General features: G+C 40.6%; 1 protein-coding gene across 1 annotated transcript in view; it reads right to left on the bottom strand.

The window, feature by feature from the left end:
* Positions 1–13,329, bottom strand: part of Cdc123 (cell division cycle 123) — a 46,198-nt gene that overhangs the window by 15,491 nt on the left and 17,378 nt on the right. Inside the window, exons 5-8 of the mRNA XM_057788084.1 lie at positions 11,994–12,089; positions 10,156–10,262; positions 4,596–4,644; positions 917–992 (exon numbers count right to left, since the gene is read on the bottom strand). Coding sequence (XP_057644067.1) covers positions 917–992; positions 4,596–4,644; positions 10,156–10,262; positions 11,994–12,089 — 328 coding nt within the window. The remainder of the gene's footprint in view (positions 1–916; positions 993–4,595; positions 4,645–10,155; positions 10,263–11,993; positions 12,090–13,329) is intronic.

The raw sequence follows: 13,329 nt of genomic DNA on the forward strand, positions 1-13,329 counted from the left end.
TAGCTAGAAACACAAAACTCTCTAATATTACAGACGCTGTGTGTTGAGATTGGGAACAGTTGTCCCTCCATCTCTAGAGTCCAGACAAGACTAACAATGCCACCTTCCCGTGTGGAAGTCGAACATAGGCTCAGGACCCTCAGTAACACAGGGCTCAAGACTCTATCAAACAGAGGCAGCAGCTGGCAGTAAAACTGTCCTAATCACTTAAGTTATTTCCTTCAAAAGCTTGCCTTCTTTTCTTTAGCTATTTTATTATTTAATGAAACATGACAATTGTACCTACTTATGAAATAGTGTGATGTGACATTTTGAAATATGTATAAAAATGATAAAATATATACTCACACAATGAAATACAATTCGATTACAAAAGAACAAAATTCTAAAATTTATTAACATACTTATCCTTCTCTTTTAAAAACAAAATATTAATCATTTATATGTTTATGTGTATGTGTGTGTGTATATGTGTGTATTTTCCTGTTCAGGCATGTGTGAACACACCCCTGCAAGTAAACAAGTTCGTGTGGTGGTCAAGAACAACCTGTGGGAGTTAGCTCTCTCCTTCCACCATGTAAGAGTTAGCTCTCTCCTTCCACCATGTAAGAGTTAGCTCTCTCCTTCCACCATGTAAGAGTTAGCTCTCTCCTTCCACCATGTAAGAGTTAGCTCTCTCCTTCCACCATGTAAGAGTTAGCTCTCTCCTTCCACCATGTAGGCTCCAGGGACTGAACTTAGGTCATCAGACCTGGTGAGCTGTACCCACTGGGCCACCTCAACAGCCATCTTCTTTTGGAGATTACTTTGGGTTTAGGGCTATAACAGAGCACTTGCCTAGCATATACCAGGATCTGGGTTCAATTTCTGGAAACACTTACGCATTAAAGATTATCTTCAAGGATTAAAAACTCACCAATAAGCTTGTTTTCCTTGACAAAACATCGGAATTCAGCCCCAGGAATTAATTCACACCATTTTCGAAGGACAAGCTATGGACAAATGGATAAATATAACAGAAGTATACCAGATGACCCTTTCAGACCCTTTCACATCAAGACCTTATTGTGATGATGGCATAAAAGTGGTTTGAGAAAAAGAGGCCACTTAAACAGGAGATGTGACATGAATGCAGGCAACAGAGCTGCGACCTATCATTCTAATAAGGAGAAATTGTTCTGAAACACTTTAGGACAAAACACAACCTTGTCCAGTTGGGGTTTAGGTTTGGCTCAGTGGTGAGCACTTGCTTGAGCAAGCTTCTTAAGAAGCTCAAAGCCCTTAGAGTATTCCAGTCAAAATACTCATTTTGAGAGATCAGAAATGCATTGAATCAAGCCTCGCAAATGTGGTATTTTAAAAACATGATAAAAGGCAGGAGAGATGGTTCAGTAGTTAAGAGCACTTGTTGCTCTTGAAGAGAACCTGGGTTCAGTTCCCAGAACCCACATGGCGGTCCACAATCTCCTCTAACTCCAGTTCTAGGGGATCTATGCCCTCTTCTGACCTCAATAGGCACCTAGCACACACATGATACATAGACATATATGTTGGTAAAACACATATAAAATAAACAAATTAAATTAAAAAATAAAAATAAACATCAAACTAAAATATTATACATTCTTATGTATTAAAGTTGACCTTGGAATAGGGTATGTGTGAAAATATGGCTATGGAAATTTTATTTAGCAACAAATACACTACTATAGCACATTAACAGCAACAAGTAACACACACAGTGGTTGAGTGGTAGAGTCTTTCTCCTTGCCCAGTCTTTCTGTTGTCCTCAGAAGCAGCCAGAACTTTCTGGTTCTTATTTGTCTTTCTAGAAGTAGTCCAGGAATACGTAAGTATATAGCATATGGAAACATTTTTAAAAATACAGACAGAAGCATATGCTACATGGGATTCTACTTGCAACATTTTTCACTTTAATTACTTGAGGAATATCACTTCCCTAGCTTTAACTCTTGTGTTCTTACCATGATGATGCTGTTTCAAAACAAAAGCAATTCAACGGCAAAGGACTGGTAAGCAAATCTTAACTTTAAACGATGACATTCCAGCCAGTATTATACTTCAATGAAAGACTAAAGAAGCAGGACCAAGGCCCTGCCTCAAGTGATGTGCCAGACTTTGTTGACTCCCCATGGAAGCCTTACTGCTCTCTGAGGAGTGGATGAAGGGTGGAGTGGGTGGAAGGTGAGGGCACGGGAGGAGGGGAGGGAGGGGGAACTGAGATTGGTATGTAAAATGAGAAAAAGATTATTTAAGAAAAAAAGGAAGGAAGGAAGGAAGGAAGGAAGGAAGGAAGGAAGGAAGGAAGGAAGGAAGGAAGGAAGGATACTAAGAAACAGTCTTTACAGTTCTTGTGCAGCTAGCACCAAGTCCAGCAGGTGCTTCACAGGAAGTGTGCAGCAAAGCAGTAGGTGTAAATATGTAATATGCATACAAATAATGCTATAAAAGACTGCATAATGACATAGGGAAATAACACTCAGGAAATCAGTAGGAAAAAAGTCCACACTGGCTGGCATATAAAGATCCCAGTAACAAACACTCTAAGACCCACTAACTGTTTGGTGACCTAATAATATCCTACAATAACCAGAGAAGATGTATGGCTATAGTTATTCAACAGAATGAATATTCAATTCAGGGAGTGTTGGTGAACAATATTTTTTCTTTTGTGATACTGGGAACACACCTAGAGCCTAAAGCATGGCACACAAACTAGGCTGCGTGATGAAAACACGTATATGCAGAGATGTCTAGAAGCAAATAATGAAAAATTTTAACCATGGCACTGAACCTAAGATATTATAAAAACCAAATATGAAAGTGTTTTGCAATTAACAAGCATAGACAATTATACTTGCTTCAGAAATACTGTATTTTAATAATGCAAATTAAAAAAGAATCAAGAGTATACAAGTGATAGCCCACTATGCAGCATTTAAAGGACAAGAAAACTCTAGATTTAATTAATTAGTTAAGAAATTAGCTGTACTTAAGAATAGTACCCATTTGAGAGATATTTCTATGTACATTTTCAAAACAAGTAAAACCAGGAGTCTGCAATGACTACAATGCCTTCTAAAGCTGGGTCACTACTTTCCATTCTTCGACATGTTCTTTCCAGGATGAGTGAATGATACAGAGGGAAAGCGAGGATAAGGTTTTTCCTGTCAGTGTAATTTGGATCTGGAGTCTCACTCACAGGATCCTACTTTTCCACTGCTTGCTCTCCAGCTTGTGGTGCTATTTGGAGGGCTGTGGAGGAGCTGGTAGGTAGTGGCCCTGGCTAGCAGACACAGGTCACAGCACAGTACAGGCTCTGAATCAGACTTGGTTGGGTAAAAAGCACAAAGGTTGTAGAAATTATTTTAAGGTGTGTTACATTTGTTTATGCTATGGAACATTTGTTTAATGATGCAAAGATGTGTTGCATTCTTTTATGTTTCATTTGTTTAACTCTGTGAAGCTGTGATTCTTTGCCTGTCTAAAACACCTAATGGTCTAATAAAGAGCTGACCGGCCAATAGTGAGGCAGGAGCAAGGACAGCGGGGGCTGGCAGGTAGGATAAACGAGAAGGAGCAAGAGAACAAGGAGAGGAGGACGCTAGGGGGCACCCAGCCACCCAGCCACCCACAGAGTAAGAATGAAACTAAGACATACAGAAGAAAGAAAGATAAAAGTCCAAGGCAAAAGACAGATGGGATATTTTAAGATAAGAAAAGATGGCTAGAAACAAGCCAAGTTAAGGCCGAGCTTTTATAAGTAATAATAAGACTCCACGTGTATTTATTTGGGAGCAGGGTAGCAAGACCCTGAAAAAAGCAAAAAGAGTAAAAAAAAATCCAACAACACAAAGACATTTATTTTATTCAAGAATGTGTATATTCTAATATACAGCCTATAAATAGCACATTTTTCTTTCTGTGGTGGTTTGAATAAGAATGGCCACCATAGGCTCACAGATTTGAACGCCAGGGGGTGGCTCTACTAGTAGGTGTGGCCTTGTTGGAGGAAGTGTGTCACTGGGCTTTAAGGTTTCAGATGCTCAAGCCAGGTCCAGTGCTGCTTACCCATCTGGATGAAGAACTCTCAACTACCTCTCCAGCACCTGTCTGCCTGCATGTCACCATGCTTCCCACAATGACAATAATGGACTAAACCTCTGGAACTGCCATGGTCATGGTATCTCTTTACAACAGAACATTGACTAAGACTCTCTCTCTCTCTCTCTCTCTCTCTCTCTCTCTCTCTCTCTCTCTCTCTCTCTCTCTCTGAGACAGAGTCTTACTGTGTGGCATTGACTAGCTTGAAGATTGCTTTGCAGACCAGGTTGGCCTTGAACTCAGCAGTCTGCCTGCCTCTGCTGGTATTAAAGGTGTGCACCACCATGCCCCACCTGAACAATACATATTCTTCTATATGTATGACAAATTTCTGAAGTTTAAAAATTTAGTGTTTCTAAGTTCCCAGAGAAATTAGTCCAATTTTTTTTTATTCATTTACAAATAAGCAGCACTAGTTCATGACCTTTGACCAGGATTCTCAGTGTCATAAAAGGCAAAAAGATGCTTACCTCGTATTCTATACAAGGATCTGGAGAATCATCAGTACAATGAATGAATCTTTGGAGAGAAAAAATGCAATTGAGTATTTTTTAATATGTTAGTTTATGCATAGACATGTTCATAATTAGTGTGAGAATCAGATTTCATAGAAAGTATCCAGAAAGTATCCAGAAACAAGGGACTAATGCAAATTCTGTCAACAGTTATTAAGTATTACTTACTGTTATGCATTATGTCATCTCATTTAATCCTCAAAACAGCATGAAGAGTTCATACACTACTCATAATCTCCATTATTCTGTTGTTGGGCAAAGAAACTAAAATTCAAGGGTCCAAACTTCATAAATAAGCTAGGACTATACACAACACAGGCTGCCCAGCTTCTCAGTGAAGGTAGGATGTCACTGTACACACTTTCAGTGCTGGTCCAGCTGCTGAGACTCCAGACTGTAGACTGCTCTATGACCATGAGCTCTGCCAATGAGAGCCACACAAGTGACCATACTCCTCCAATGGAGGTAGGATGATATCCATTCTCCACCTTAGTGCTCACTCTGTAGATGAGTCAGCATGCTGACTGTGGCTCCATGAACATTAACTTGGCCACTGACAGCCACACAAAGTGGTTATCATTTCAAAAAATATTTGACAGAACAATTCAGCCGCCCACTACACCCCCCTCTAAGTATTGTTCCATGAACAATGATATACACCAGCATAAAACGTCCATCTCTGCCAAGCACTAGGCCAGGCACCAGAAGCACAAAAACACCTAGGACTCTCGTGTCCTTTAAGAGGTGTAACAGAGAAAGCTAGCAGGTACACACAATTTCAGAACACTGAGGTGAATAAACTAAAATACTCTGGCATCACAAATGAAGAACCAACTGGCTGGCTGTCATGTGAGGGAGGGAGAGGAGGAAGTAGGAAAAGAGTTTATGTGTAAGACAAAGGAAATGTGTCAGGGCAGGAAGTGAATGAGAAGGTAAAGAGCTACATGAGATTAGCATGGGTGGGGTGCGGAACACAAGGGGAAGCCAGTGATAAGGATGGGTGAAAATTTTGACAAGGAGAGCTGGGTAGATTTTTCTTCACTTTGACACAAACTAGAGTCACCTGAGAAGAGGGAACCATATTGAGGAACTACCTCCATCAGATTGGCCTGTGGTTGACATGGGAGAAGCCATCCCACTGTGGGCAGTGCTCTTGGGCAGGTGGCCCTGGGTTGTATAAGACAGCAAACTGAACTAGCCACGGAGAGCAAGTCAGTAAGCAGCACCCCTCGGCAGTCTCTGCTTTTGTCCTTGTCTTAGCTTCCATTGATAATAACTGTAAGCAGTAAGATAAAATAAATCCTTTGCTCGCCAAGTTGCTTTGAGTCTGTGTTTTATCACAGCAAAAGAAAAGCAAGCTAAGACAAGGAGGAAACACAGATGATGTGGTCCCAGGGGTGGTGGTGGGACTATAACAAAGATTACTACATTTCAATGCATTAAAACTATCAGGATGGCACAAAGTTTTAAGGTCGTGGGGGAAGACTAGCAATGTGAGGCAGTGCGAAGGCTTACTACAACAGTCTCAGGAAGAGAGGAAAGGCTAAATGAGGCGATGGGAGGGGCGAGGGAGAAGAAAAGAGTACCATACAAAGCCACTGGGAGGGCCAAATCACTCTAACTTAGCGAGGGATTAAAAAAGGAACAGGGCTGGAGAGATGGCTCCGTTGTTAAGAATGTATTGTTCTTGGAGGACCAAGTTCAATTCCCAACACCCACACCAGTGGACTCTGTTTTTACAGGAGTGAACGTCGCATGTGCCAAGCACGGCTGGAAGCCTTTCACAGCTGCTGTCTCACTTAATCCTTGCAGTAAGAGCTGTCATATTGTCTCCATTTATCTGAGCTATCAAGGCTCAGAAGGGTGAGGTAACAAGTGGGAAAGAAGTATTCAGTCACAAGCTGCACCACGTGTCTAGGATGGAGATGCTAGAGCTCTTAGGTTAAGCCAAGTAGGTAGACAGAGAGAGAGGTATGTGTATACACACACACTATATACATACTGACAAGACTTCAGCCTAAAGAAGTACCAATGTTGAAAAAGAAAAGAAGCCAGGCTGTAGTTGCACATGGCTTTAATTCCAGAACTCAGGAGTTTGAGACCAGTCTGGTCTACAAAGGGAATTCCAGGACAGCCAGGGCTACACAGAGAAACCCTGTCTCGAAAAAAGTTTAAAAAGGAAGAAAGGAAAGAAGGAGGGAGGGAGGGAGGGAGGGAGGGAGGGAGGGAGAGAGGGAGGGAGGGAGGAAAAGGGGGAAGGGAGGAGAAAAATTTATCATTAACTAAATCATATCTCCATGAGAAAGTTGGGGAGCCTGTTTTAACATACTCTAACACACAGTAGTGCTATCTGAAGACCTCATTTTCCCTTGAAAGCAAAAATTCCTTTCTTCAAGCTCATCTAAAGTATATTACCCAAAGGAGCTATATTCCAACACTAGCTTTGAGTATATTTAAAATTTCTTAAGCAAAAATGAATCTTACAGGTAGTTTTATGTTAATCAAAATTGAGGCCATGAAATGTCAGGTTAATAAAAATTAATACAATTGTTCCAGTCTCTAAAAATAACCACCCTTTCCCCACCAGGACCAGTAGCATGATAAGACTAAGAATATTAATAGAGTTCCTAGGTTCTGACATCCAAGAAAGTACTCTGGATTATAATACCCATACAAATAAGACAAGACAAGTAATCCAATGCATGTTAAGAAAACAGGAACTGCTTGGTGTAGCAGTGCATGCCTGGAATCCCATGACCCAGGAGGCTGAGGCAGGAGCACTTCCATGAACTCTAGGCTAGCCTAGGCTACATAGTGAGTTCCGGGCCAGCCTGGGCTAAAGTGTGTAAGAAAATAAAACTAAAAAGGGAAGAAAGGAAGACAGAGGAAAGGAAGAAGAGAGAGAATAAGAGAGGGAGAGAGGGAGGAAGGAAAAAACAAAGGACCAGAGGTCAAAAAAGAAAAAAATCATGCCAGCCGGTGGTGGCGCACACCTTTAATCTCAGCACTGAGGCAGAGGCAGAGGCAGGAAGATCTCAGTGAGTCTGAGACCAATCTGGTCTACAGAGTGAGTTCCAGGATAGTCAGGACTGCTATACAGAGAAACCCTGTCTTGAAAATAAAAATCATAATCAACACCGTAGGTTCCATATTAAGAGCCTTAGCTGCTTTTCTTTTCTTCTTCTCTTCTCTTTTCCTCTCCTCCCCCCCTCTCCCACCTCCCTCCCTCCCTCCCTCCCTCCCTCCCTCCCTCTTTCTTTCTTTCTTTCTTTCTTTCTTTCTTTCTTTCTTTCTTTCTTTCTTTCTTTCTTTCTGTTGGTTTTATGAGACAAGGTTTCTTCTGTAGCTTTGGAACCTGTCCTGGAACTAGCTTCAGTAGACCAGGCGGGCCTTGAACTCACAGAGATCCACCTGCCTCTGCCTCCCGAGGGCTGGTATTAAAGGCATGCACAACCGCCATTCGGCCCTTAGCTGCTTTTCTATTGTCATGATAGGGCCAAGGTAACTTATAAAAGAAAGCATTTAATTTGGGGACCATGGTTTCCTAGGGTTAGAGTCCATGGCCATCATGGTGGAGAGCATGGCAGCAGGCAGACAGGCACGGCAATGGACAATATCTGATAACCTACATCTTGATCCACAAGCAAAGACAGGGAAAGAGAGAGACTGGGAATGGTGTGAGCTTCTGAAACCTCAAAGCCCACCCCCCGAGTGACACACCTCCTTTAACAATCCCAATCTTTCCCCAACAGCTCCACCATCCATGGACCAGGCACTGAGTGCCAGCCATCAGACTCACATGTCTGATCCTCCACTCCTAGTGCCAGGGTTGCAGGCAAGGACCACATATCCAGCTTACACGTGGGTGCTGGGACCCACACTCCGGTCCTCATGCTTGCACTTTGCTGATCCACTGCCCCAACTCCACTTGTTAAAAATGCTTCTTACAAATACCAATTCCGAATCTTAGTCATCATATTACTACTTAAAAATAAGTATATTTATATACATATTTACATATACATATTTACCACCTTATAACATTATTTTTAGCTAGTTTAACATTTATGTAATTTTTAAAATGAGTAGTTTGAGAACATATGTGCTGTAAGCTTTTTCTTACTGAGATGACTAACCAGATGGCCAAGTATGTTTATGAAGGGGATGCTGAGCCATCTAGAGGCTGAAGAGAAAAGTCGAAAGGAGCCCATCCAGGAGCTCATCTTGAGCAGACATCAGGGACAATCTGATCATAGTAAGACCTCTCTCTTCAGAAAAAACAAACAAACAAACAAAAAAGTTGAAAAATTACAACATTGTGCTTCACACTAACCAAGGCCTAATTTTATGAAAAATCATGAGCAGAAAGACAAAGGACAAATTTTGAGCAAGGAGAAAATAATGCATCAAAGTTTTGGTGGTATAGCTTTTCATGTTGTCCAGAAAGGCAAAACAAGAGTTTTGGTATGCAGATGCCATTTCTTCAGCATTTTCAACTATGGTAGAAAGGGAAAGATTAAAAAAAAAAGTGAAGTAAGAGTGATTATATGGTTCATTAGAATTTTCATAGATCTTTTCTCCAAAGAGGCAAAATACTGTATTTAAAAATTAAACCACCTATGGTAGTTTGAACGAGATGTCCTCCCCGGTCGCAGACACTGGAACACTTGGTCCCTAGCTGATTGCACTGTTTGGGTCATTTAGGTATGTCCTTGCCAAAGAAGTCTATCTCTAGAGGTGGGGCTGGGGGTGCCTGAGGTTCCAAAGCCCCATACCAATCCTGGTTAGGGTTCTTGCTTTTTGTTCATGGTTTAAGATGTGAACTCTTAGCTGCTTCTGCCACATGCCTTCCCTCTGACGTCAGACACTAACCCTCTGGAACCATAAGCCCAAATAAACTCTTTATTTAGTCATAGTGTTTCATAACAAAAAGTAACTAAGACACCAACACCATCTAAAGCACATATATTGTCATCTAAATAAATACAACTGAAAAATGATAGTGGCACAGTTATGTCAAGTCCACTTATACACAAAATTTTACTCCTGAGACTACTGCTGAACTTCATTTGAGATTATAAACGTTTTATCAGCAGTTTTAGTGGCCTATGATTATGATCACTTATTTAAAAATAAAAATTCAGCTAATTATGTAGTGAGCTCACCATGCTTTCCTGCTTTTTACTCATCAGTAGTTACTAATTTTGTTCTTATAAGTATATTTAAATTTTATAATAGGAAAAATTACTAAAATGTTTTATCTATCTATCATCTATCAATCAATCTATCTATCTATCTATCTATCTATCTATCTATCTATCTATCTATCTATCTATCTATCTATACTGTGTTGATAGTTAGGCATACCCATTGTATCATTTGCTGCAAAAGAAAAAGAAAGGTCTGCTTTGAAAATACCACTTGCGGGCCACAAGTAGCTCATGATGCAGAACTGTTAGAGTACAGCATTAGAGAGTAGAATTTTACCAATATGAAGGTACTCACAAACACTTACGGCTGTGTGAAGTCACGAGTGATGAAATCAGAACTCTTGAACAGCAGGAAGATGTCACTGAGGGTGTTGCACTTCAGAGAACTATTCATTGCTATCCAGTATGCATCCTAAATAATAAACATGTGTGAGTTAAGACACATCCCACAGCTGCAGCTCAGGTACATAAATGAAAGCAACAGCGCACAGCACCTCAAGGAAACAACCAAGCAAATTTTAGTAGAACTGTTGGATATCAAACACACTTCTTAATAAAAAGAGCGTGACAAGGGCATGCCAAACTCAGTTATGCACACTGAAGACCAAGACGGTTCAGTAGGTAAAGTCACGTCCCGAAAGCCTTCATCACTGAAGTTCAATACCTGGGCCACACTTGGAAGAAGAAGAGAACCAAGTTCCACAAACTGTCCTCTGACCTTCAAGTGTGTATGCACAAGAACACCCACAAAACAAACAAATATGACTTTTTAAAAAAGAAGGGTAGTTATGCACACTGAGATAGTAGGATCTACACTTTTCAGCCCAGGGCCAAGTACTTTCCAGTGTTTTTCATGTTAAGATGGAAGGCGAGTTAATGAAGTCACACACATCAGCTAAAAGATTCAATGGTAAATAAACAGCTATTGTCCAAAATGAAGTCATCATTTCCATCCTTCCTGTTTGGGAAGAATGGGGCTGGATGGCCAGCATAGTTGAGAGTCTATGTATTCAATCAGAAAGGAAGAAAGTGAAACAGTTTCAACCATCACATCCTAAAACAGTGCCTATGCTGGACATGTGGACAAAACATAAGGGAGCAAGGCTCAGTGCAGTGTAATTAAGTCACACTTCTATAGCCACAGGATAAATACTCATTGAAAACACTGGGAGGAAGAGGTAAGAAAAAAACACTGATAATTACCAAAACTATCCAATTATCCACACTACATAGAAGAAAGCACTGGTGTACACAAGTCAATCAATAAAATCAATAAACAAATGGGCAAATAAGGAATTTAAAACCAAAAATAATCTTCCCATCATATAGAGATGAAAATCTGACTGGGAAACTAAAAATGAATTTAAAAACATCTACATGTCTTTATAATTTCTCCCAATGAAAAAGGCAATAACTTCCGGCTAAAGGAAGAATACCTAGCATTTAATTCCACTAAGACATCAGTATTTACATGACAAACCACACAGTTGAATTAGAAAAAAACAAAACAAAAGAATGCAACTACCAACTCCAAGGAAAGTAAAATATGAAGTAAAACATACTAATAATCATAATAAGAATACACCAGTGAGTACATGGTGTTTACAAAATGAAAGCCATTGGAAACTCAATACTGGGAGAAACCGAAGGTACCCCCAAGAGTGAACACACACTTCCTGCCGCTGTGCAGAGCTCACGTGTGGGAGAGTGTGCACTGACACAAAGGACTAGAGGACAGCGCTCAAGGGTTGGCTCTCCTGCCTTGTCAGTCCCGAGACTAAACCTGGGTTATCAGGCGATCCCACTGAGCTATCTCTCTGGTCCAGCATATTTATTAGTACTTTTCAACAGAGAAAATCTTGCTCAACCGAGAAAGTGACATTTTAAAAACTGCAGACTATGAAAATAAAGAAAATTCTAGCACAATGGGCAATACAAGGGATCAAACTGTCCTTTGGTAAAATGCATAGTATTTCACAGACCTAGGAAAATCTAAGAATAAAACAGAGGAAAAAGATAATAAACTCAACAGCATTTTTTCTAGAATTAGGAATATAATCAGATCTTCCAAGAGGAGAGAAAATGAAATAAAGAGCAAAACAAACAAGTATTCAAATAAAAAGATTTTCTTATGTGCACCTACCCTTGGGGCACTCCAGTTAAGCTTAGGGAAGACACTACCCCCCAAGGAATTGATAGCTTCCTGGACTTGAGTGTTGAATTCAGGAAACTCTGGTGCCTATAGAGACAGAGAACAAATCATGAACAAGTCAGTATCACTAGAGACACAGAAAACATGATCAATGTCTCAAGATTGTAGCTAGAATGTTAAAAACAGAATTCTTTAAAATACAAATTACTGTTCCTATTCATCCACTCGACTAAATAAAATCAGCAAGAAAATAATTTTACTAGAAAGAGAAACAATCAGCTTCTCAAAGGGCACTTCCTAAATTAGCAATCAAAACTCTTATCTCTGGAAATACAGATGTCTGTCACCAAGTACACGGTACAAGAGGAACAAATCACTTGTTCTTTCTGAATACTTACATAATGCCAGCATCTAAAGCCAACTGAGCTGGCATATGCCCTGTAATCCCACCACTTGGCAAGCAGAGACAGGAATCAGGAGCTCAGGACCATTGGCTATAGCAAGTTCAAGGTCAGCTAGGCTAAGGGGATGGGGCGATAAAGCAGTATAAAGTGTGCTCTGCACAGCAAGCATAAGGACTTCAGTTTAAACCCCAGTACAAAAGCCAGGCGTGGCTGCCCATGTCTGTAACCCCAGCAGATTGTAAGGGCTCACTGGCCAACCAGCCTCGCTGAATGGCAAGCTCCAAGGTTATTGAGAGACCCCGGTTAAAGGCAATGAGAGGAAGGGCGATAAAAGACAACACCCAGTATCTTCCTCTGGCCTCCATGGACACACACACAAATGGACTAAGGAGAACTGGTATTTTTCAAGAAAAGAGATTGGGGTGGGGTGGGTATTGCCCGGACATACACTCCAGTTCTCAGAAATATTAACCACTGCTTAACAGGCCATTTGTGGGAAAGGGCTAGCGAAAATGAAAAATACATGATGTGACAAACTACCTAAACACTAGTATTTACAGACAAGTTTTAATACAAGCAAAAATCCCTTTAGATGCCTGTGTCTGTGTGAGTTAAAATGTCCTTTTCTTTTTGGTTGAATTAGAAACAGATTATTTTCGAATAAAAAGTAGCTCAGTCTAGTTTTTGTTTTAACCAGGAAGTGACAGAAAAACTACTATTCAACAAGATGCACTTGATTGCCAAGAGGCCCTGCCTTAGGCTTTCGGTAAATATCAACAGGGATGGAAACAGGACTTTCTGGGGAGCCAGCACACAAGGACACTGACAAACACTTCCTGTCATTCTGCCTGCATTACCCTCTAGAGAGGGGGGTTGCTGACCCCTACTGGGCAACTGTAGGTTCTAAAAAAAATCTAATCAAA

This window comes from Chionomys nivalis, chromosome 13 (assembly GCF_950005125.1).
Source record: "Chionomys nivalis chromosome 13, mChiNiv1.1, whole genome shotgun sequence".
NCBI lineage: Eukaryota > Metazoa > Chordata > Mammalia > Rodentia > Cricetidae > Chionomys > Chionomys nivalis.